General features: G+C 45.5%; 1 protein-coding gene across 1 annotated transcript; it reads right to left on the reverse strand.

The window, feature by feature from the left end:
- Positions 1–295: 295 nt before the first annotated feature.
- On the reverse strand, positions 296–15,154 carry Ddx18 (DEAD-box helicase 18). Its single transcript, XM_006980955.4, has 13 exons — positions 14,973–15,154; positions 13,003–13,293; positions 11,390–11,500; positions 8,713–8,848; positions 8,294–8,394; positions 7,887–8,201; positions 6,476–6,615; positions 5,541–5,702; positions 4,712–4,864; positions 3,581–3,694; positions 1,996–2,052; positions 1,559–1,736; positions 296–593 (listed from the first exon to the last, which is right to left on the reverse strand). Exons 1-13 carry the CDS (start codon positions 15,055–15,057, stop codon positions 451–453), a joined length of 1,986 nt encoding a protein of 661 aa, XP_006981017.1. The 5' UTR covers positions 15,058–15,154; the 3' UTR covers positions 296–450.
- Between the last annotated feature and the right edge of the window lie 10,189 nt (positions 15,155–25,343).

Genomic DNA, 25,343 nt, shown 5'->3' on the forward strand with positions numbered 1-25,343 from the left:
CGGCTCCATAGCATTGGAGTTCCAAGCGCTGCTGTGCCCGGCACTTTCTGTGGATGCTGAACACAGGTCCTAGTATTTGTGCAGTGTCACTTTATCCAGAGTCACCTTCTCAGCCCCAGTGACAGACACCACTGAAGGTGTTCATTAGTTTCCTCCCAACAGTCTTTGCCCTCTGTATCTGCAGCATTTTCAGGGGCTCCAGGTTATTGTTAAGGTCCAAGAAATAAAAAACAAGCCTATTTTCGTTACATCACCTCAACCCTCCTTATACCAAAAGGGAAAGGTACAAAAGGCATTAGAACAAAGACACGGTTTGTTTATGGGAGTATTTAAAAATAAAATATTATCATCATAGTAAAGACAGAAAGATCCAAAGGTGACTGAAAAAGTTCCTTTCTAAAGAGAAAGGGGAAATTAGGGCAAAGTCAGTCTGGGTGGAAAGCCGTCCCTTCAGTGGGAGAACTGCCTACGGTCGGCCGTCTTCTTGCTGATGTGTTTAAAGATCTTGGACTTCTCCACTTTCTTTGTTTTCTGGTAGCCGAATCCACCACCACCTCCTCTCTTTTTAAGCTTGCCATCATGGCTGCCCACGTCTACAGGTGAATGTTAAGGAACAAAGGACAAGCTACATTAGAGAAAATCCCAACATGCCCTGTGCCAGTCTCCGCTAGACAAACGGAGACGTGGGGCCTGAGGCTGAACAAGGAACCTGCAGGAGACCAGGAGGGACAATGAGCGTGTACATCAAAATGAACAGGAATGACTTTAACCACTCTGCCCTGGAATTCCCTCAGTTACTACAGCAGCATTCAAAGTAGTCTTCTTCACATCTGGTTCTTTCTTCTGAAAGTATCGAGTCAATACGTCAATACACACACACACACACACACACACACACACACACACACACACACACACACACACACACACACACACACACACACACCCTGCAATAGAACCAACTGGGAAGTTCCTTTTACCTTTATCTGGAGCAAGGCTTAGGTTTGTTTTCTGTGCCAGCCTTCCCATTTCCTTACAGATAAACAACTCCCCCAACGGCTCTGAGGCTGGGAACTCTGAAAGCTCTTATCCACTCTCTTCAGCTGCTACTTCCCATCTCTCTGCTTCTACCCAGAAGACACAACTACCTGCCTTTCACTGACAGTCATGTTTTTATCTCTCTCTAATATTATTCTGTGTGTATGGATGTAGTGTGTCATAACTGTGAGATGTTTGGTTCTTTCCATCCATTGTGGGTCCGGGGAATCAAACTTGGGTTGCCAGGCTTGCTGGGAAAATGCTTTTATCCACCATGCCATCCTTAGTACTTTACAGACTTAAATCCTGAGCTGCCTTCGTCTGGTAATTCCCACCTCAGTGACAAGTCCTTGCTGACACTCGTCCTAGTCCCTTGTCCTATGCTACTGCAGACAGACAAACACGGGCTAGGATAAACTCAGAGCCTTTGGCTGGCAGCTGTACCAACTCACTGCTAAGCCCCCACAGCCCCACTAACGCCCTTAATTGCAGCACAATGTAGTAACAAAGAAAAGGATACTCAGATCCACGAAAGGAGGGACCTTAAAACCAAACGACAGAGCGACCTGAGGCAAATTTAAGTTGTTCACATTAAAGATCTGCTTGAGGGAGTGCGAGTCATACGCTCGAATGTAGGACTTGTATGCTTCCTGTGCAGACTTATGGAGAAAGTAGTTCTTCTCAATCAGCTTTTCCAGCTGAAACAGAAAGAAAAAAGGCAGACCTCAATTATTAGAATAGTTATCCTATAAAACCACTCATCCTAGTACACCTGATCTGGCTTTGAACTCTTGGGAAACCAGGCAGAAGGAAACCTTAAGGACCCCACAGTGCAGGCCAGCATCATTCCCAAGTGGGAGGGAGCTTGGGAGAGTGACTGCCAAACTCCGTAAGGGAGTACTGGGACAGACAGGTGATCTCTTCCCCAGAAGACAACGAAAACAAACAAAAGCATACCTGAGACTGAATATCAGAAACTTTAGACCAGGAAAAGTCAAACTGATTCAATGGAACCTAGAGAAACAAAGTTCACGAATCGGTAAAAGGCACTCAGTTTTAGCTGCATGAAGGGTGAAGTGTCCCATAAGCAGCAACAGCAGGGACAATTCTGGTTCTGAAGACAGATGCCTGGGCTTGTGGAAGCCCCAGGATGGACTGGGATTCGCCGCTCGCCGCCTCCTGTCATTACGGCGTTCCGTCTCCGCCCTGCTGAGACTATACAAATCCTGTGTGGAAGCCTGCATTTCTTCCCTCCTCAAAAGCTGAGGGAGATGAGCAGAGGCCAGTGGCTGCTAAGGCTCTTCCCCAGGAGCTCCCAGACCCTGACCTTCAGGGTGATAAATGACTCCTACTTTCTCCTTTTTCCTAAGAGGGTTTCACTACATAGTCCTGGCTGGTCTTGAGGCTGCTGAGATCCTTCTGCCTCTGCGTCTTGATTGCGGGATTACGGGTCTGTAATCCATGCCAGGGATGACCACCTCTTTCTCTATACCAGGAGAGGGGTCTCAATACCACTCTGCCTTGTGTCTGGTGCATGACACCAAGCCCACGTTTGGATGACTCCAGCCCCCGCAAGGATTCATCACTTCTTACCTCTTACTTAACTGGGAAAGCTCAGAGCCTGTGTTTATGCTATAGATTGGGGAAGAAAATAGGTCTATAAGGGCTGGCTCCTGCCCTCCCCGCAGAGAGCATGCTTGTAGTCCTACAGAGCACGCAGGTAAGTGATGGAGCAACCTGTCAAGGTGCATTTGTGTGCTGGGATGGGAGCACAGAAGGTTAGAGGTCAGACAATGTGCTGAAACCAGTGTCCTGTGAGATCCAGGAAGAGCAGCTGGCGAGGGTGCAGAGGCCTCAGGGCAACTTCAGGGAACTGCGCCATATTGTAGGAAAGGGAAAATCCATGTGGTAGGACTGTCAGGAGGGTGTCACGGTGCCAGTGTCAGGGACAAGCAGGACTACCATGTACCAACTAGGTCCATCAATAAGCAGGCCAAATGCAGTCTGGATGCACTCTGTCCTGGCAAGCTGGCATAAGGGCAAAGCCAGGTAGGCTGGGGATTGAGGCGATGGTGACCAGAAAATATACAGACCACTTTCCTAAAGAGGCAGACTGAGGAGGCAGAGCCAGTGGAGGTGGTCAGCCCTGAAGGGAGTGGCAGGAGGCTGAGCTGAGGGATGAAGGAGAGCTGCAGAGGGAGACTTGGGAGCACGAGGACCAGAATGAGGAGGCTGGCACAGGAGAGCACAGATCTGCTGCTCTTTTACAAGATCTGCACAGCAGACTGCAGGGATGCTAGGGAGTGGGCGGAGCTGACCAGGGCTGCAGAGCTCCATCAGGCAGAGGAAACAGAGCTGGGGAACTGAGCCACAGTTCATTCCTCTGTCAGTGCCTCCTGGGCCAGGAGCACATAACATCTCAACTAGTGACCTGCGGCACAACCTCGATGTCAGCTAACCCCCACTCTAGAGACGGTACCTGAGAAGAATCCTCATAGCAAGAGGATTCCCAACTTAAGACTCTCTGAACAAAGGCCCTTACCTTGGATTGCTTCAGGTAACGAAGGAAACCCAACTCTTCAGGGCGTAGGATGAGCAGGGCGTGCCCTCTCCCATTCAGGCCCCTGGCCGTTCTACCCACACGATGAATGTATTCCTGTGGCAAGGCAAGAAAGCTGGGTTAGACCTCTTCATGAGTCCCCACCAGCATTTTCACTGTGTCCTGTGATGGAAGAAGCACGCCAGCACACATGCACCAATCACAGGGCAGGGCCAACTTCACCTTCACCACCCCTGCCAACACTGGGCCAGCATTCCCTCTGCAGACACCACCCCTTAACAGGGCCAAACACCAAGGCAGGAAGAGAAGCTGCACACATCAGCCATACCAACAAGTGTAAGAGAAGCCTCAAAGCCAGTCATATCAACACTGACCCAGTAAGATAACTATTGGGTGTAGTTCATCTTCAAAGTAACCTCCTATGAAAATGATGTTTCAAAGCTAGCTGACAATTTACTATAACTCACTGCTGATTAGAAGGACTCCTTTTGTGTATGGAGTATGCATGCATGTGTGGAAGTCAGAGGTGCAGGCCAAGTGTCTTACTCTGTTGTTCTCCACCTTGTTTTTTGAGGCAGGATCTCTCACTGAACCTGGAGCTTGCTGTTTCAGTTAGGTGGCTGCACAAGCCCCCAGGCCCCATTTGTCTCCATCCTCCTCCTTCCTCCTGCCACTGCTGGGGTTACAGATGCACTCTACCAGGCCTGGCCTTTACAGGGGTACTTAATGACTACAAACATTACTGACTTTTTATCTACTTCCTGGGGTTACAGATGCACTCTACCAGGCCTGGTCTTTACAGGGGTAGTTAACTACAAACACTACTGACTTTTATCTACTTCCTTACACACTTGCTATTTCCTTCTGACACCAGTTGGACACAACAGTCCAAGGATCTCACATTCCTAACTGAAAGTCACAGACACCCCTCAAATCTCTTCACACACCCCTTTTGGCCCCACGAGGTCCCTGACACCTATCAACACCAGTAATACCCTCCCGCAGACGGGGCAGCTGTTCCGTACAGGGAAGCATCATGGATGTGAAAGGACATGCTTCTTTGGACAGCAAGTGCACTCCTCCACATAGATCCATTCTGAAGACACCTGTTACCTTGGGGTCATCGGGAGGGTCATACTGAACAATCCAGTCCACTTCTGGGATGTCCAGCCCTCTGGCAGCCACATCTGTGCACAGCAGTATCCCTGAATCTGCATTGCAGAATTGGAAGAACGTGGTTGTTCGCTTATTCTGCTTTTGCTTTCCCTAGATTCAAAAGCAACAAGAGCACAAAACCCATTCAAGTTGTTTCTGAGAGGAGAATGGAGAACCAGTCAACTGTGGAGCTGCTACCACACTTTAGCTCAATCTTACTCTGGCCCAGGCCCTACGTTCCCAAACGGACCCCAAGCCCTTGAGAGGATGGGTGTCTCTCATTCCTTTTTTAGTACTTTCTTCTTAAGGTTTTTATTATGTGTCTCGTTATGACAGTTTCATGTGACCTATCATATATTCCGCTCACACTGACCCTATCACCCTTTCCTGCAGATTCTTTCCTGCAGATTCTTTCCTCTTCCCAACTCATGCCCTTCTCCCTCCATGTCTGTGTGTGATCTGATGAGCTTACGGGTGAGGGGTGCTTGCAGGCACATGGGCACCAACCCGTGCTACACCACTGAAGAAATGTCTCTCTAACAACCATTAGCTTCCTATAGATCCTCAGGGAGGGGTGGAGCCTTTTAAGCCTCACTGTCTAATGTTCTTCAAGTAATCACAGCTGCTCTCAGATCCTTGTTCCCTCCCCATACACACTGATATCAGCTGGGAGATGAACCATTCAAATCTATGTTCAGAGGGAATAAGCAATACCTCCAATCCCAAAATGTACCGAACTTCATTCACAGGCTTACCCCTTCCCAACAAGCTCATCGCCACTACTTACATGGATGGCCAAGACAGGCAGGTCAATGTAGTTCAGTAGCTCATAGTGGTACTTCACAGACATACATGATGAAAAGAAGACCATCACTTTCTTCTTCCGGTTCTTCTTAAGGAATGTGAAGAGTAGAAGGAACCTCTTTTCAGAGGGACACACAACATATCCCTGAAATGGTGCAAGTGAATAGATGACTCACAAAGGCATTTTGTAGCTTCATTAAGCAAAAAAATGTGTTTGAACACAGCCATATACTGCAGAGTCTTCTGCCACATTGAAGGACTATATCAACTCCAATTACATGGAACTGCTTACTCATCCAAACTTTACCTTGGGGCTACGAAGACAGCTCAGCAGGTAAAGGCGGATGCTGGTAAGTGTGGCAGCCACCATGTAATCCCAGTGCTCAGGAGATGGGATTCGTGGGGCCACTTGGCTAGCTAGATCAGCTAAGTCTATAGGCCCTGGGTTCAAATTAGACTCTCCTCAGTATTCAAATGGCGAGTCATCAGGAAGACACCTGACATCACATGCATGCATGCACTCTCTCTCAAACACACACTTTCTCAATATGAAACTTGTTTTTCTTGAACTCAGACCCGGCACCTCTCCTCTACCTTGCAAGCAATGCGCCTGCTCCCCCAAGCCAGTGTCCTCTCTATCACCCAACTCTCTGGTACTTTATGTTATGGAGATTACTAAAACCAAGTTCTAGCTGCATTTCAAATCAGCAGCGACTGATAATGCTTCCCCCACAAAAAGCAGCATCAACAGAACAGACACTGGCTGGACCATCGAGTTCACATGTCTGCTGCTCTGACTTATGTCCATCAACCCATTTGCTCTCTGGATCATTCTGAACAAGCACAAGGAAACACCAAGTAGACCCTATGGCTTTCCTTATTTATTTTTTAATAGTATAAGCTATTTATAAACAATACCTGCTCAAGCCCATCCACCGTGGCAACCTCTTTATCGTCATCAACACCCACATACAATGGCTCTTTTTTCAGAGAAATTCTTGCCAAGTCTTCAACTTTTCGAGTTTGTGTGGCAGAAAAGAGCATGGTTTGCCTGCGTACTGAAAAGACACAAGAATAACCCAAACCTTCCAAAGGATCTCACAATCACTTCATGATTACACTTCAAGCAGAAATTCCAGGAGGAGGGGATGTGCTACTGGTGTGGATTCTCCAGATATCAAGAGTAAAAGGTTATACTGTGAATTTTAGGTCTATAAACATGGTAACTTAGGCGAAATGGACACATCCATCCTAAGCAAATGAAACCCAAGTGATGGGTGGTTAAGGCTTCCCACCTCCCATCAATGCCTTCTTGAAGATATTCATGAGAAAAGGAGCCAAAAAACCTTACAACAACTTGTAGTGAACATGTATAGGAAATGTCAGCAGCTGCAGACAGCATACATATCTGTCAACAGCTGAACAAATAAATGTACTGTACTCTCAATGCAGCACCCTGAGAATCTAAAATAAGCTGCATGGTAAAAAGAGTAGTACATACTGCCTGCCCTACTATATCTACACATTTCAGAAAACGTAGGCTCATGTATAAGGACAGAAAAAGCTGGTTAACAGTTGAAACGGAAGTTACTTGTATGGGGGTGGGGAACTGCAAATGGGCATGGATTTCTGAGGTGGAGGACATGCCTATCATCTTGTTTGCGGTTATGATTTTCAAGGGCTACACACATTAAAATACCAAAAACTACAGATTTCAATTTGAATGGTCTACTTATTATTTTTTTTTATGTGTTTGTGTGCCTGTGTAGTAAAGCCAGAAGGGTTAGATTCCCTTGGAGCTAGAGTTACAAGTGGTGGCCATGTAGTGTGGGTGATGGGAACTAAGCTTAGGTCCTCTGCAAGAGCAGTATGTGCTCTTAACTGCTGAGCCAGCTCTCTAGGCCCTAATTTATTTTTTTTTGAGGCAGGGTCTCACGTAGCTCTGGGGTCAAACTCTCTGGAGTCAAGGTCTCAGGGATGACCTTGAACTCCTGCTTCCATGCCCAGCTAATTACATCGGGTTTCTTCTGTCAATTATATAGTTCCGTACAGCATCGTACAAGGTACAGGATCATGGCTTTCTTATAAACAGAAGCAATTTATCACATAGAAAGATTTCTGCCACTAATAGAACACAGAAAGAAAGACTGCCTCCATGGAGATAAGAACAGGGACAATGGAGGAGGGACTCAGCCCAACAGCTCAACTCCTACAAGGAATTTTAGAGCCACAGTAAAATTCCGGTATTAAAACAGTATTTGTCTTACAAGATCTCTAACCATGGACCCCTACCTACTCTGTAAGCCCCATGCAGATGCTGCCTACTTACCTGGCAAAAGTTTAATAATTTGCTTTAATTCTTCTTCAAACCCAACATCCAAGATACGATCAGCCTCATCAATAACCAGACACTGGAGGTTCTTGTACATAAACCCTGGAGTATTCTGCATGTGGTCTAGGAGCCGGCCTGGGGTGGCCACGATGATGTTGATGCCATTGACGAGCTTCTGCGCTTCAGCAGACCTGTTACTGCCCCCCATGATTAGCCCATACGTGTGAACATGGTGCGTCATCAGTTCCTTCAGAACACCGAAGGTCTGCATGGCCAGTTCTCTGGTAGGAGAGAGAATCAGGACTCCTGTTCCTAAAAGGCAAAAGGCGACAGAAGGCCGTCTCCACAAGTCCTCATGAGGCTCACCTCCTATTAAATGATAGCAGAAAGACACAGACACTTACCATTCCTGGGCATGAACTTCAACTTGACAATGAGCTCGATGACAGGGATGAGGAAAGCAAGGGTTTTGCCACTGCCTGTTTTCGCAGCTGCCAGAAGATCCCTTAGCATGGCAGAAGAGAAGGACATTCACTCAAGTCATGCAGATGCACACTCAACACCCCCACAGCTAGGAGTATGTTCTAGGCACTAAGTGAGAACCCCAAAACACAGTCCCTGCCTAGCCACCTTGGCATGCACCTAACTCACAAAGAAAGACTGCTACAATTTTCTTCAAACACTAGAAAATGACCCAAGCCTTTAATACAGCCAGGCATGAACCTATACAGAGAACAAAATCAGCGGGAACACACAAATAGTTCTTTTACAACTCCAGTCTTGAGAGCAGACAGGAAGGTCCCAGTATCGGTGTCCACCATACCTGCCTTCCAGAAGTGGCCTGATACTTTTATGTTGGATCTCGGTCATGTGCCTGAAGCCCATTTCTTCTATAGCCTTCAGAGTGTTTTCATTGACGAGGTTCGACAAGGAAGCAAATGAAGTGTCTTCAAAAGCACCTAAGTGGAGATTGGTCACTGTCAGAAGGCTGCTCTGTTCCCAGTGAGTGCTGCCACAGCCACCTAAATCCATGCCAGTTCTTAAGAGTATCTTACAGCAGGAAGGGACTAATGCTCCATCACTGCTAACAGGTAATAATGAGGAAACAGTCCACAGAGAAATGACAGTGTAAACGTTGGGGTTGGAGAGATGGCTCAGTGGGTAAGAGCACTTGCTGCTGTTGCAGAAGACCTAGGTATGGTTCAGGTCCCACAGTGGCTCTTAACCATCCACAATTCCAGTCTCAGGGGTAAAATGATTCTAACCTTCATGGGCACCAGGCATACATGGTGCACAATCATACAAGCTGGCAAAGTGCCACAGACATAAAGTATAAAAATTAAACATAATAAAAACTGAAGCCTAAAACAAAAAAGTAGACAACCCGAGTCCAACAAGATTCCCAAGAAAGCGACAGCATCCTGTGGCTCTTTAGTAGTCAGGGCACCAGAGAGCTCCCATGACCCACATACTCAGCCATGCCCTGACCTCAGCTGCGGCTTCTCAGCTTGGCAGTAATGGTGACTGATGGTCACCTCCAGACTTTCTTCCTTCCAGTTGTGGGAAAACACACCCATAACCAAACCTTGACTTGCATTTTCAGTGTGGCATTTGATAAATTAATAGGTATATAATAGTTTTTTAAAATAGGCTTTGTTAGATGATTTTTTCCCCCAATTGGAGGCCAAATAAGAGTTCTGAGCATAAGACTCCTAGCAATGGGGGATACAGAGCCCGAACCTTCGACCTACAATTTGCCCTGCCTACAAAACGTGCTGAGGTAAAAGTGGTGGGGAAACTGTGGGAGTGGCCGACCAATGACTGGTCCGGCCTGAGACCCATGCCATGAGAGGGAGCTCACCCCTTACAATGCCGGGAGGGCCAGGACCGAGGCTGGACAGCCCAGAGGCTTAGGATAGAACTAAACACAACTGGGGCAGCGTGTGCGTGTGCTGTCAATGAAATGATTTCTAATGATATCTGCCATACTCATAGGTTGGCGCCTGGCCCAACTCTCATCAGAGAGGCTTCACCCAGCAACTGATGGAAACAGATGCAGAGACCCCAGCCAAATGTCAGGTGGGGCTCCGGGAATCTTGTGAAAGAGGGTAGGGGAAGGATTGTAGGAGTCAGTGGGTTCAAGGACACCATGAGAAAACCTAAAAAAAAAAAATAATAATTAACAAACCTGGGTTCATAGGGGCTCACAGAGACTGAATTACCAACCAGGGAGTCTGCGTGGGACTGACACAGGCTTTCTGCACGTATGTTGCATGGTCTTCTTGTGGGACTCCTAACAGAGGGAGCAGGGGCTGTCTCGGGCTCTGTTGCCTGCTTTGGGGACCCTTTCCTCCTATTGGGTTGTCTTAATAGCAGAGGAGGTGCCTAGTCTCACTGCAACTTGATATGCCATGGCTGACTGATATACACAGAAGGCCTGCCCTTTTCAAGAGAAATGGAGGAGAGGATGAGGTGGGGGAGAAGAGGGGAGGGGCTGGGGGTGGAGCAACTGGAAGGAGAGGAGAGGAAACTGTGGTTGGGATAAACAAACAAACAAACAAGAGTTCTGAGCGCGTTTCTTCCACTTCGGCAGGTTCACTGGGATACAGCCTACATTTGAACTGACACTGGGCTGGAGAACTCCCCTTTTGTGTGTAGGGAATTCCGGACCTTGTGTACGCTGGGTGAGGGGCTATCCTATGTATCCTGATGCTGTGTGGAACCCAACCTCCACACTCTAGATGTCAGCAGACTGTCCCTAGTCACTCTGGGAATGTAGAACTTTTGGTGCTAATCTGGACATTTCTGGGTAAACCAGAAGAGTTAGTTGCTTGACTTGGGGTGAGAAATTATCCAGGCTGAGAACCACCTCTATAACTTGCCTGTTTTTCTCTTTTCTCTGTAGACTGCTTAGTACTATACCACCAGCTCACTTTAGCAATCTTGATTAAGCATTAAAATGGTCCAACTGCTAGGCAGTGGTGGCGCATGCCTTTAATCCCAGCTCTTGGGAGGCAGAGGCAGGCAGATCTCTGTGAGTTCGAAGCCAGCCTGGTCTACAAACCGAGTTCCAGGACAGGCACCAAAACTACAGAGAAACCCTGTCTTAAAACAAAACAAAAGAAAACAAAAGGTCCAACCTCAGTATTTTAACAACGAAGAAAGCAAGCAAACAAAATCCCCTAAGTCAAACAGCTTAAACAAGTAGATAGTTCTGACTGGAACACTAAATTCCAATCTAATTTCTTGAACATTAAGGATCCCAGCAGCTGTGAGAACAGAGAGGATAGAAATATCAGGAAAGCAGAGAAAGAAAGAAAAAGAAGGATGGAGAAAGTGCCAAGGTACCACAAGGTAGAAGATAAAGGAAAACGGCACAAAGACACAAAAGCCACTGCTTGTTGACAATCATTCCCCTGGTAATGAAAAGTCACACTGGAACCTTCAACCATGCAACGGAGAAAAGTGACACTTGTAAGCAAGGCCATGGCCATCATCACCTGTCAGTCCGAGGGGCAGGCTGGGCTCCTCCCTGCCATCTGGCTCCTCACCACCATCTTCTGCTTCCTTGTGAGCCCCAATGCTTTCTTCAGTTTTTGTTTTTTTGGTGTCTTGGTTTAAAAAACAAACAAATAAAAAGTAAACAATAAACCCTTTATTAAAATAACAAATGAAAACCAAAGATCTGTAATGTAGAGAAATATTTTTCAAAGTTCAACATTATTCCACACTTATTTGTTAAAAACCTTTTTCAGGAAGAGACTTGCTCAATATTTAAAATTTTGGGGTACAAATGACTTGCAAACAAAACAAACGTTTTAAAATTTCTTAAACTATTACACTATCCTTAAAAGAATTTAAGCCAGGTGGCACATGCCTTTAATCTCAGCACTGGGGAGGCAGAGGCAGGCGGATCTCTGCGAGTTCGAGTTCTGGTCTACAAAGTGAGATCCAGGACAGGAACCAAAACTACACAGAGAAACCCTGTCTTGTAAACCCCCTCGCCAAAAAAAATTAAGTTCCACTAATATCAGGACAGCTCATACTTTACAAGGAAAGCAGCACATTTCAATTAGACCAATTTTAAATTAAATTCATACAAACACCAATATTTTCTCTTCTTGCCATTACATGTCTGCAAGTCACTTCTGCTTTGAAGATGAACACTAAGAGCTCGGGGCTCTTCATGTCTTCCTGTTCCAGACAGTTAAGACTGACGCAGGTGCAAGGATTCCTTAGCTGGGTGACTGAAACTGGATTGCTGGGAAGTTGTTTTAGTGGAGGAGGAGGAATGGCAGAGCCTTCCAGCTTCTCACTTCTATATTCAACTTTCACAGGATGGTCCCAATCTACCTTTCTAGTAGATTCTACCTGTGACTCTTAACACTGCACACTGGGTTCACTGAGCCGGGAGAGGTTGCTGGCCTGGCTCACCCTACCTCAATTTGTTCACATCTCAACAAGTGGCTCATTCATCCTGCACCAGAATTTACTACCCCCTTCCTTCCTCCTGCTCTTCAAACACTGCCCTGCACTTTCTGCTCACTGGGAAATAAGTTTTTTATTTACTCACAATTTTCCTACATGATATTTTATATGCTCTGCAAGGAAGTCTCCTTATGAGGGAGGGGGTTATAGAAAATAATGGGCAAAAGACAAGTCAAAAAGGGGTACCTTATAAAATTAACAAGTACCTTCATACAAAAAGGCCCAGATACTTGCCATCACCAGGCCAGATCCACACAGTGCTAATTAAAGTTCTGAAACTCTGAAATATGCAAAACACAAGCACTATGCTATGGCATATTCAGTTTACTTAAAAAGCCCAACTAACTGCTCCCCTGACTCCTCAATACAGTATTATAAATCTAAAGAAATTATTACCAAAGGCGAACTTTTCCAAGGTTAGTGAATTTAAAAACACAACACAAATTTGGGAGAAAATTAAAACCCACTTCCCTTCTCCACATTTTAGTAAATGTGTCTTCCAGCTACCAGATTAGTCTCTCATATGCTGGCGCACACAGGGGATGCTGTACAAACACAACAACCAAAGGATGTGAACAGCTGAGAAGCTACCCGAGTGACCGATAGTCAAAGAAAACAAACCTACCAGGCCCAGCATCATTTGCCATTTTCCTCTTTTTCTTCTTCTTTTTCTTTTTTGGTTCTGAATCAGGAGAAGGCGTTGCTGCTGTTTCCCCATTGGTTAAAGTGGTAGGCTTTTGGGGTGATCTTTTAGCTTTCAAGTTTTCCACTGTCTCTTCAGGCATGTCTCCACTTTGTGCTTCTGCTGAGCCCACATTCACAGAATGTTTCATGGCTTTCTTAACTTTTCTGACTCTGACTTCTTCTTTAGGCCCATCTCCGTTTTGAGGCTGTGACAGGCTCCTGTCTGATGCTTCTGTTAAAAAACACAGAACTTATTACACTGTGACACAGAAGAGGAAGCTTACCTATAACACTGACCTCTGAGGGAGAAATTCCATGGTTTCTGGAACTCCAACCATTTAGTTTTCCTTCTATGTTCACTGTAGAAACCACCTGTTGATTCTCTATTATAAAAAAGGTACCCCCCCCTTTTTTTTTTTTTAAAAAGAAAAAGGTATCAGAAAAGTAAAGTTGCTTTATTTTAACTTCAAAAGAGCTCATCTCATCCGACATTGTGGTGCATGCCTGTAATCCCAGCACTTGGGAGGCAGGAGAAGGTAGATCTTTTTGAGTTTGAGGCCAGCCTTGTCTACAAAGCAAGTTCCAGCTTTGTACAGCCAGTCAGGGATCCAGAGAAACCCTGGAAAACCAAAAGAAGAAAGAAAGAAAGAAAAAACAAAACCAAAACAAAAACCTTATCTGTTTAAGGCTACAGAGGAAAATGCCAACAATGTCACATGTCACATAATTAAATCAATGGCGTTAAAAAGCAGCAAGGAGAAGACATATTTCTAACATTAAGTATTTGATAAACATAACTGAATGACATTTATTTCATACTCCCACAACTACTGCTTATATAATTTCACATCATTCAAATCCAAATTCCTGAGACTTTGGTGAACTGAAAACTCAGTTAATGAAAACCACTCATTTACCCCATTAAAGCTCCGATCTATCTTTACAAAGTTTCCCTGATCACAGAAAAAAGGAGTTTACATTATCCACGTCAGGTAGCTACTAATTAGTGTTAATTATTCTACAGCAACTAAATGAAGGAACTTGCCTTAAATCCACGCCCCCCCCCCCTCCGCCCAGGCTTTCTTTCAATTACTACCCGTTGCATATTACATGGGATGTGACAATATGCACCAGCACCTCACAGGGTCGCATATCAGATATGTACATTACGATCCATAACAGGGGCAAAATTAGTTATGAAGTAGCAACGAAATAATTTTATGGGTCGCAGCAGTAGGACGGTTGGGGAACCACCGATTTATATTTTACAGGTAACCTTAACAAGCTACAGAAACTGCAACGGGAAAGGTGACATTTGTGTCAACTTTTCATTTACGTCGCTGTGCAAAAAAAAAAAAAAAAGACGTTAAGGGATTTACAAACTAAGTTGGGCACGACAAAACACTGGGAGGGCTCTGCGCTTAACATGTGATGAGGATCGCTGCAGGAATGAGGAGAACCCGCTTGGACAGACGGCAGAAGACAGCAGCTGGGAATGCATAGAGGAAAGCAGTATCACTGATGGGAAAGAGCCGAGAAAAAAAATTCCTAAGCTCGGGGGAGAGATGAGATCCCGCAATTAAATAAAAGGAATGGAAATGTATAGTACCTAGATCTAAAGTTCTACGTGGGGCCGAAAGAGGATGGGGGAGTCTAAGATGAAGGCTGACACGTAAGTTTTGCTGTATGCCCAGCCAACGGAAGCCTGGGAAGCAAACCCAGGACTCCTGCTCCCACTCTGAACCAAGAAACCCAGGCTGGCACAGTCTGGGACCCAAACCACGGGGGGCTAAGACCCAGGCGGCCTGCTCGTGCCGTGCGTCCCAGGCACCCGCCGGAAGCTGCCCGGCGCACGGCGGAGTTTCGGGGTTCCCGACGTCGTTCGCCACCGCGGGGTTCGACAGAGCTCACCTTGCAGCTTCAGGTTTCGCTGCCGCAGCTTGACGTTCCGCTTCTCGATCTTCTTGCGCAGGAGTTTCATCTGTAAGTGCGACATGTTGCCCGGCCGCACGAGCAGGCTGCGCGGAGCACCGGGTGCACGTGCGCAGTTGGAACTCGGAAGTGTGTGTCGCGGGACCCTACCGAACCGCGGGGCGGAAATGCTTCTGGGCGGAAACGGTTCCCGGCGCGCGCCAGGGGCCCCTTTGGAGACCGAGTTCCGCGCAGCGCCCCCTGGGGGAGTGGAAGACGCATTGCAGTTTGAGTTTTCCAGAACTGAACAAAAAAGGGCCGATTGGAAGACAGAATTCCTCGTGGCTCACATTCTATTCCCTTCACTGCTAGAGCGGTGCCAGTATCCAGTCAGAACACTTTTTTGTTTTGTTTTTTTTTCAAGACAGGTTTCTCTGTGCAAAAGCTTTGGCTATCGTGGAACTCGCTCTGTAGACCAGGCTGACCTCGAACTCACAGAGATTTACCTGCCTCTGTGTCCTGAGCACGGTTAAGTCTTCTTGCTTGGGAGGCGGACGTGTAAGTGGATCTCTGTGAGTTCGAAACCAGCCTGGTCCACATGGCAGGGTCTAGGCTAGTCCCTCCCACTAAAAACAAACCAAAAAGAACCTCCTTGCTTAGGTACTGTATTACTCAAATGTCTTTTTTCTTCCTTCCTTCCTTCCTTCCTTCCTTCCTTCCTTCCTTCCTTCCTTCCTTCCTTCCTTCCTTCCTTCCTTAATTCCTCCCTCCCTCCCTCCCTCCCTCCCTCCCTCCCTCCCTCCCTCCCTCCCTCCCTCCCTCTCTCTCTCTCATCTCTCTCCCTCCCTCCCTTCCTTCTTTTCTTTTCCTTTTCTTTTTTTTTTTTTTTGTTGGTTTTTCGAGACAGGGTTTCTCTGTGTAGCTATGTGCCTTTCCTGGATCTCACACTGTAGACCAGGCTGGCCTCGAACTTAGAAAGATCCACCTGCCTCTGCCTCCCGAGTGCTGGGATTAAAGGCGTGTGCCACCACCGCCCGGCTCAAAATGTCTTTTTTCACAACATAGTTATCCCTCAATTATCCAGGGCTTTCTAAATTTATTTATTTATTTATTTATTTATTTATTTATTTATTTAGTGCAAGTTGTGTGGTAGATGTATGATAAAGTCCATAGATAAAACACTGGATTTTTACAGGACTTCCATGAAGACAGAATCACAGTTACAGACTGTTGGTTAAATGGTGCAGAAAGGAAAGAGAGGGTCCACCCGCTTTTTAGGCTGAGATGCAGTAGCAGGCTGATGACGTAATTAAGGACAGAATCCTTACAGACTGCACATTGTCAGGGAAGTTCATGCACCACTTGAGAAAGAGCCTAGCCTCAGAATGGACATGTGAGTCTTCGTTCAGCATCCAGTGTGTGTGTGTGTGTGTGTGTGTGTGTGTGCTTGCGCTCTAGACTGTGAATGGCCATGCAGATAGAGTCTTCAGTGTTAGTGCTGGGTATTGAACTCAAGACCTCTTTCATGTAGGCAGCCACTATACCAACTGAGCTACCCCCTGCTCCTAAGTGTGTAGAAGTTTTAATTGGGGCTGGGGAAATGGCTCAGTCTGGAAAGTGATTGCCTCAGAAGCACAAAGACTCTCGAGTTCCATCTACTCCCTGTATCGAGAAAGCCAGTTGTAGTGGGGCTCAGTGGCCAGCATCCTGGTGAGACCGAGACCCAGGAGAAGCCATGTCTCAAGGTGGATAGTGCCTGAGAAATAACATCTGTGATGGCAATTATTGGTTGTCAACTTGACCACATCTGGAATGAACTACAGTATAGAAATGAAGGGCACACCTGTGAGAGATTATTTTTGCTTGGTTTGAAGTGGATGAATCCACTTCTAGTCCAGACCTTTGAGGTGGGAAGACTCATGCCTTTGATCCAGATTTTGAGGTTGGAAGATACACCTTTACTCCAAGCCACACCTTCTGCTGGGAGACTTTTGCTTATCGCCTGCTTACCCTCCCCTTGCTAGCACATCCATTCCTCCACTGACTTCAGAGTCTACTTCTTTGGGATTCCAGCATATACTGAAGACCGGCTGTGAAGTGTGATCCTAATTAGTCTTACCAATAAAAACCCAGAGTTAGAAATTAAAGCTGAAAGATCAGAGAAGCAGAACAACAGCCACTAAGAGATTGTTTACTTCTACGACATCTCAGACCGGATGGAAGGATCCTGTCTCTATGAATCCTCAGACTTAATGGGGGTCAAGATCCTGTCTCCACCCTGTTGTAGAATATTATTGTAAGGTGTGTTACTTTTGTTTATGTTGTATTTGTTTAACTCTGTGAAGCTGTGTTACTCTGCCTGTCTTAAACACCTCATGGTTTAATAAAGAGCTGAATGGCCAATAGTGAGGCAAGAGAGAGAAATAGGTGGGGTTGGCATGCAGAGAGAACAAATAGAGAAGAGAGACGGAGGCATGGAAAAAGAAGAAGTAGCCAGAGAAGGAGGAGGACTCCAGGGCCCAGCCACCCCGCTACACAGCAAGCCATGGAGCAAGAGTAAGATTTACAGAAGGAAGAGAACGGGAAAAGCCCAGAGGCAAAAGGTAGATGGGATAATTTAAAGTTAAGGAAGGCTGGCAAGAAAGAAGCCAAGCTAAGGCCAGACATTTATAATTAAGAATAAGCCTCCGTGAGTGATTTATTTGGGAGCTGGGTGGTGGGTCCCCCAAAAGAAAACAACAACAACACCTGCCTTATTCTTGTCTCCACCTCCCAAGTGCTAGGATCAAAGGTGTGTACCACCACTGTGCGGCTCTGTTTCTCTTTTAGACTGGTTCAATCTTGTGTAGTCCAGGGTGGCCTTGAACTCCTGATCTTCCTGCTTCCTTCTCCCAAGGGCTGGGATTAAAGATGTGTGCCACCACTGACTGGCCTCTATGGTTAACTATTTGCTAGCTCTGCCCTCTGATCTCCAGGCAAGATTTGCCACAACACAAAATATCACAAAACACAGCTGAAACATTCAGTCATGTGGACTGAACAATTACTGGATTTTTGAATTTTCTGTTCACGGCCAGCCATTGTTGGATTAGCTGGACTGTAGCCTATAAGTCATTCCAATATGCATGCTCGCACACCCACACCCACACATATGCATGTATACACACAGAGACAGCAACAAAGACAGAGATATTCATTCTATAAGTTCTATAAGTCAGAGAACCCTGACTAACACAACATCCTGATTAACCCTGACTAACAACGTCCAAGCACATCCTTTGATCAACACACACACACACATATACACACACACACACACACACACACACACACACACCCTGGGGCATTTAATTTACACAGGCTGTGCCTTACCCATTCTGTTCTTTGAATTTTTTTCTGGGATCCTTAAACCAAAAGCAGTGTTTGTAAAGTAGAAAGTAGATTCATATACTTTAATCAAAAGAGAAGGGCTTTGATTCATGGGGTAATAGAAATCAGTCTATTTTACCAACACCTTAGAATTGTTAGAAATAATGGACACACCTGCGTCAATCTCTGAACTAGGGCTTTTTTTTGGGGGGGGAGGCTGATTTCAAGACAGCATTTCTCTGTGTAGTTTTGGTGCCTGTCTTGAATCTTGCTCCGTAGACCAGGCTGGCCTCGAACACACAGAGATCTGCCTGGCTCTGTCTCCTGAGTGCTGGGATTAAAGGTGTGCGCCATCACCACCTGGTGAACTAGGGCTTTTTTCAAACTTTCTTTTTGTTGTATTGGGGATCAAATCTAGGTCTTTAGGTATAAGAGGCAAGTGCTTTACCAATGAAGGACATCCTCAGACCACATTAGGACTCCTGAAGTTAATTTCTATGAACTTTCAAATGCCATTTTTCCACAAAATTCACCACTCTGCAGTGTACAGGAGTTTTCAAAGGGCCACATTACTGTAAATGAGCAGCCTGACTGTCTTTAGGAATCAAATGGCTGTTGGCAGAGACTAGTAGGGACATCATGAAAGCTACAGGCCATCTAAATTTAAATGTTCTCTGTCTGTCTGTCTGTCTGTCTCTCTCTCTCTCTCTCTCTCACTCGTGTGTGTGTGTGTGTGTGTGTGTGTGTGTGTGTGTGTGTGTGTGTGTGTGCAGGGACCTGTGCAGAGGCCTTTGCAGGGCACAAGTCAATGTCCAGTGTCTTCTTCAATAGCAAATCTGTCTTATTTTTTGAGATAAGAGTCTCACTGAATGAGGAGCTCACTGATCACTGATTCAACTAGACTATTCAGCCAGCACTCTCCAGGAATCTTATTGTCTCTATCCACGGAGTGTCAAGATTATAGATGTGTGCCACCAAGTCCATCTTTCACTTGGTTGATGGGGATTTAAACTCAGGTCTTCATGCTTGCACTGCAGGTACTTTCCCAAGTGTGGTGTTATGAATAAAAGTGGTTCATAGGCCCACAAGGAGTGGCACTATTAGGGGGTGTGGCCTTGTTGGAGGAAGTGTGTCACTGGGGGCGGGCTTTGAGATCTTAGGTGCTCAAGCCATGCTCAGTGTGACAGTCTCTTCCTGCTGCCTGCAGATCCAGATATAGAAATCTCAGCTACTTCTCCAGTGCCATGTCTGTCTGTGCTCCACCACCTTTCCTGCCATAAGGATGATGGACCTAATCCTGTGAAACTGTAAGCCACCCCCAGTTAAATGTTTCCCTTTATAAGAGTTGCCATGGTCATGCTATCTCTTCACAGCAATAGAGACCCTGACTAAGACACCAAGTGCTTTGTCTTCTTAGCCTCTTAAAAATTATATTTTTATTACTGTCTATGGGAAACCTGGAGGGATAGATTCAGGATTCAGCTACAAATCCAAATGTAAATAATCCTAATTTCTTTGAAATTTTGATGTTGCTGATCTCATCTTTTAAAGGGACACCTGGTTACATTAAAATTAATTGTTGTCAGGTGGTGGTGGTGCACACCTTTACTCCCAGCACTCAGGAGGCAGAGGTAGGCGGATCTCTCTGAGTTTGAGGCCAGCCTGGTCTACAGAGTGAGATCTAGGATAGGCAGGGCTACACAAAGAAACCCTGTTTTGAAAAACAAAAAACAAAACACAACAAAAACAAAAATAATTTTTCACTTTGGGCTATACTACACACTCTGGACACATTTTATATCAAGTATTATATTGGACATTTGAAGATATTCATAATTAGCCATTGTGTTAGTAACTGAGTTGTAGGTTTTGGCCTAACGTTAAAAAGTTGTCTCATGTTTTGGACTTGAATAGTTTTTGCTTTAAATTTATATATTATTTATTTGGTAAGACGTCTGTGTGTGTATATATGCACGCACACACACACACACACACATACACACTTAGCATGTGTGTAGAGATCAGAGGACAACTTGTGGGAGTTGGCTCTCTTCTCTGAACTCAGGTGATCAGGCTCGGCCATAGGGTGCCTTTATCCACAGAAATCTCTTCTGCCCCTGAATTCTTTAGGTTATGTATATGCTAACAATGCGTTAAATAAGCTTGTGAATGGTCTGCTGAGAGGAAGCTCATTGGGAGTTTCCATGTTATCACACCCACTGTGTTCTGCTGTGCTTTGCTACTTCAGTTGGAGTCCAATATTTTCCAGTTTTGCTTATTAAAATATCTAGTTTATTGAACATGTCAGTTCTTTTGTTTCCCGTATCCCCCCTCCCCATCTCTTTCATTATCTTTTCTACCTGCAGAGAGACCGAGGGAAGCCTGGAAGTCCCCTCAGTTAAGAAAGGCACACAAGGAAGAAGGCCTTTATCAGAAAAATGGCACCCTCATCTCAGACCTCTAGGTTCCAGAGCTGTGAGAAAACACAGTTGATTTTGAAGAGGGGTCTCATGTAGCCCAGGCTAGCTTCAAATTCAATAAATAGCCAAATGTGACCTCAAGCTTCTAATCCCCCTGCTTTGACTTCCTAAGAACTGGATTACAAGTCTGGAGCCACTATGCCCAGTCTATTTGGTACTGGAGACGGGACCCAGGGTTTTGTGTATGTGTATTAGGCAAGCCTTCTACAAACTGAGTTACATCCCTTCACTACAGCTCAACTGAAGGCTCCCTTTCCCCTCTGGAGCCAATTTAGGCTTTCCAGAAGTCCTGAAAGGAACAACTCAGCTCTGGCTGCTTTTCTTCCCCCCTTCTCTTTCTTACACTTGTTCCTTAGTGTCAGGGTCCGAGAGAAGCCCCTAAGAAAGACCAACAGTCACGTATGCAATTTAGCAAGAGCGTTTATTTCCAGCATGTTGGGGTGGCAAATAGCGACCCTGAAGGGAGGTCGAAAGTTCCTTTTAAGCAGAGTTAGGGGAATTCCAGGGAGGAGAGATTAATCTGGTGGTGATTGGTGGAGGCAAGATTAGTGGGGAGCTGATTGGTGGGAGGCTGTAGTGGTTACAGACCCATTGGTGGTCATGGGGTCTAGTGTCTAGGGGCTTGTTGATGAGAGGGTAGGGAAAGTTATCTTTAGCTAGCAGAAGTCTGGGGGGCTTTGGGATGCCTGGTGAGCCGGCAGGAGGCTTGGGGGGCTCCTGTTGATTGGTTATCCCTAAGTTGTGGTTTTCCTGAGAATTGCTTGCTCAGCTCTAGCTGGTTTTAGTGAACCGAAACTAAGGCCTGGTCCATGTCAGGGCTGCTAGGGGAGCCTGTTATGGCCCTGGCTTGGCTACCCAGTCCTCTCACTTGGGATTACAGTGAGAAGGGAGAGGGAAAAACTACAACAAGCAGTTGATTGCTCTTCCCTTGTTGACTGGAATGGCAGTATTTTCCCCTCCCTCTCTCTTCCTTCCCCCTTTCTATCTTCCTTGTGTTTGAGGCAGGGTCTCTCTGTGTAGCCCAGATTGGCCCTGAACTTGTGATCTCCTCCCTGAGCCATGCAAGTGCTGGGATTACAGGCATGAGCCACTAGACCTGGCTCTGTCCTGACTTAACCTTGTGTAAACAACCTTGTATTTCTGGCAGGAAGGTTTGTGCTCCTGTTTTATTATAATCCTTTCTATTCTTGCTTACTGACTAGAGACCTAATAGGTTGACCCCAGCAGTTTCCCACCACAAGGACTTCCATTCTGGGAAGTTCCCATGGCCGTTGGTGGTCTTTCTCATGATTCATCCATATCTTCCTGTCGATTCTACCCTCTGTTGTGTGACTTACCTAGTCATTCCAGATAGAGCACTGATGACATACCAAATATACAATTCAATCTAAATCTAGCTTAATAAGTCAATGAGCATACTGTATCCAGCTGATAATAGAAAAAATTAATTAACTCATTAAAAAAACAAATCAATGAGCTTATTGGGGTGACTTACAGGATTATGGGTGAGAGGTGACTTACAGAGACACAGAAGGCACAAAGGCAGCTGTTACTGAAAAGCTGGCCCCAACATGGTGGCCTCTCAAAACACTGTGTCTCTAGAGTTCCGTGCATGATGTGGGCAGTTGGGCTGGTTGGAGTGTCTCCTCCCTTAAGAATTGTTACTACTTATATAACCTTTGGGAGGGGCCTTGCCCATCTTGTAAGTTTCAGGGACATCCCGAGACCCTCCAGTTTTGTTTACTTACTGGCCTTGTAAGTCTCATTTAGTTACAGCCCTTTATTTATTTATTTATTTATTTATTTATTTATTTATTTATTTATTTATTTATTTATTTATTTATTTATTTGAGAAGGGCACTCACTGTCTAGCTCTGGTTGGTCTGGACCTCATTATGTAGACCGGCCTGGAACCATCACACCCAGCTTTTTCAACAGGTGCTGGGGATTGAACTCAGGTCCTCATGCTTGTCATGCTGTAAGAAGGAACCAAACTGAAGTCATTTTGAATAAAACTTCCATCTTGAAAAGCCGGGTGAAACAAAGTTTAAGTTCTCAAGACCTCCTCAGACCTCCCTGAGTAGCTGATATTCACAGACATCCTGATTGGCAATTGACACAAGAAAGGTGGGCAAGCCACCCCACCACACTTGAGTAAACCAATCAATGAGATAAGATAAACGTACCACAAAACAGTGTTCCTAGGAAAGTCCCGGATCCCTGAATCCTGATAGGTGAAAAAATGCAACTCTAACTTGGCACAGATGCTTGTGGGTTCTCTACTCAAATACTTGCTGACTTGAACGTTCAGGGGTGCAGGCAGCTCCCGAGTCTGTGCTGTTACCCATGACTGGTCAGTTTGTGCTGCCCAGTTCAATAAAGAACTTGCTTTGTGTAGACTCTTGGGCCTACTTGGGTTGTTTTGGACTCTTGAACCCCACAACAATGCAAGCACTCACCTACCCATTAAGCCAAACCTCTCCAACCTCAGAATGATGTGCCTTGGAGGTACAGAAATTAAGGCACAAAGTAACTAGAACCTGTTTTACTAGATCACATCACCAACAACGTTACTCTCTGAAAGACCCAAGCTTCAGCAGAATTGCATCCATAACAAAAAGACCACACAGCAAGAGCCCAATCAGACATGGACAAACAACTCCCGGTGTCTTTCTGCTGAGACTAAAATGTTGCAACTCCCCTAGACCCAAAGTAGCCATCAGCTCAGTCCAGATACCCCTAACCAGAGCGTGGGCCAATCCCAAGTCTATAACTATGCAGCTTTAGAATTCCCCAGGCCCCTCTTGCCTATCCACAATAAAAGCCCTCACCACATGCTGCTCGTGGTCTCTCCTGCTCCACTGCTGCTTCAGATGGATGGAGAGGCCCAAGTAACTCGCAATAAAAGCTCTTTGTTTTTGCATCAGATTTGGTCTCTTGGTAGTCTTTTAGGGGTCTGGACTTGGGGAACAGCACTCTCTGCTTAGAAAGCTTTGCATAGGCTTGTAGTTGAGAACAGAGTCTATGTTTTTCTACCCAAAGTAATGCCACTGCAGATCTTTCTATTTGCCATCAAGATTACCAACTAAGGTTGACAAAACATGAGCAGATGAATCAGAATTTCAGATGTTGTCTCTAGCTCAAAACTTAGAGATGAACTGGTTCTCACAGTTCTTAAAATCAAAATCTCTGTGGTAGAGAACTTTGATATAGTTATCTTGACTCAAACACCAACAAGAGCGGAGCAGTGGTGGCACAAGCCTTTAATCCCAGCACTCTTTGGGAGGCAGAGCCAGGCGGATCTCTGTGAGTTCAAGGCTGTTCGAGGAGAGGCACAAAGCTACATAGAGAAACCCTGTCTTGAAAAAACAAAAAACAAAAACAACTACAAAAACCCCCCAAACCCCACATGAATTCTTTAAAGGGGATGTGCTTTCTTCCTCCAGTAGAGTGTTCCCAGGCTGGTGAGATGGCTCAGTGTGTAAAGGAACCTGCTGCACAAGCCTGATAAACCCGATTTGGATACCTGGAATCACATTAGGTAGAAGGAAAGATCCAACTCCACAAAGTTGTTGTGATGTCTACCCATGGTTGTCAACTTGACTACATATGAAATGAACTACAATCCAGAAATGGAGGACACACCTGTGAGAGATTTTTTTGCTTGGCTCAAAGTAGGTGAATGTTAGGGTCCTTGAGAAGTCCCACAAAAGACCACCAGATACATAAACAATCAGCAAGAGCATTTAATTCTCAAGATTAAGAGAAATGCAAAGGCACAATGGCAAAATGGCGACCTCAAGAGAAGCTTGCAGGTGCCTTTTATACATAGCTAAAGGAATTCTAGAAGCAGTTAGGTCATCCTGTCTATGATTGGCTTAAGCACGTGAAAACTATGCTAGTACACTTCTAATTGGCTAGGGCTATAGTTTTACCATCTTTGGGAAAGTTTGGTCGAGTTCCAAGGTGGCGGAGGTAGAAGATTTGTCCCTTTGGACATTTGGTCATTTTGGTCATTGCTGTGAGATACTGTAGGGGCTGGTCCAGGCTTGGTATGTGCTATCTCCTCTGTCCCTGCTGTCTGGGGCATTGAAGATTGATTGTCCATTGTTTGTGATTCTTTCAGAAACTGCTTGCTCAGTCTCAGGAAACTGAAACTGAGGCCTGCTCTCTGACAGGAACAGCTTGTTATGGCATCTGCTCAGCTTTCTCATTCTCCCCTTGAGTATGAGTTTGGTCCAGGGGCTGACACTGGGATTTTAGCAGCATCAGCTTAGGTATGCAGACAGGAATTATCATTTAGTTAAGGCATCAATGATGTAAGAGCCAACCACAATTAGTAGAAGCAGAAGGGCCAAAGGCCCTGTGATGGTTGACAGAGTTCCCTAAAGAGAAGAAACTTGAGAATGAGGATGGAGATGCGTTGTTATTTTTTCTCAGGTCCCTTATGACAAGAAATTCCATTTTGTTCTAACATTTCAGAGGGAACAAGGAATGATGTATTTTCTTCTGTAATTATTTC

Source organism: Peromyscus maniculatus, chromosome 11 (assembly GCF_049852395.1).
Source record: "Peromyscus maniculatus bairdii isolate BWxNUB_F1_BW_parent chromosome 11, HU_Pman_BW_mat_3.1, whole genome shotgun sequence".
NCBI classification, from domain to species: domain Eukaryota; kingdom Metazoa; phylum Chordata; class Mammalia; order Rodentia; family Cricetidae; genus Peromyscus; species Peromyscus maniculatus.

What these genes read in the sequence shown, in the direction of transcription:
- Ddx18 (XM_006980955.4), bottom strand. Translation starts at nt 15,057, where the DNA reads ATGTCGCACTTACAGATGAAACTCCTGCGCAAGAAGATCGAGAAGCGG. An exon ending in AATTATTAAACTTTTGCCAG is followed by an intron (nt 6,616 to 7,886) that starts GTAAGTAGGCAG and finishes GTGTCTTTTCAG; the next exon opens with TACGCAGGCAAACCATGCTC. An exon ending in GTTACCTGAAGCAATCCAAG is followed by an intron (nt 2,053 to 3,580) that starts GTAAGGGCCTTT and finishes TTGTTTCTCTAG; the next exon opens with GTTCCATTGAATCAGTTTGA.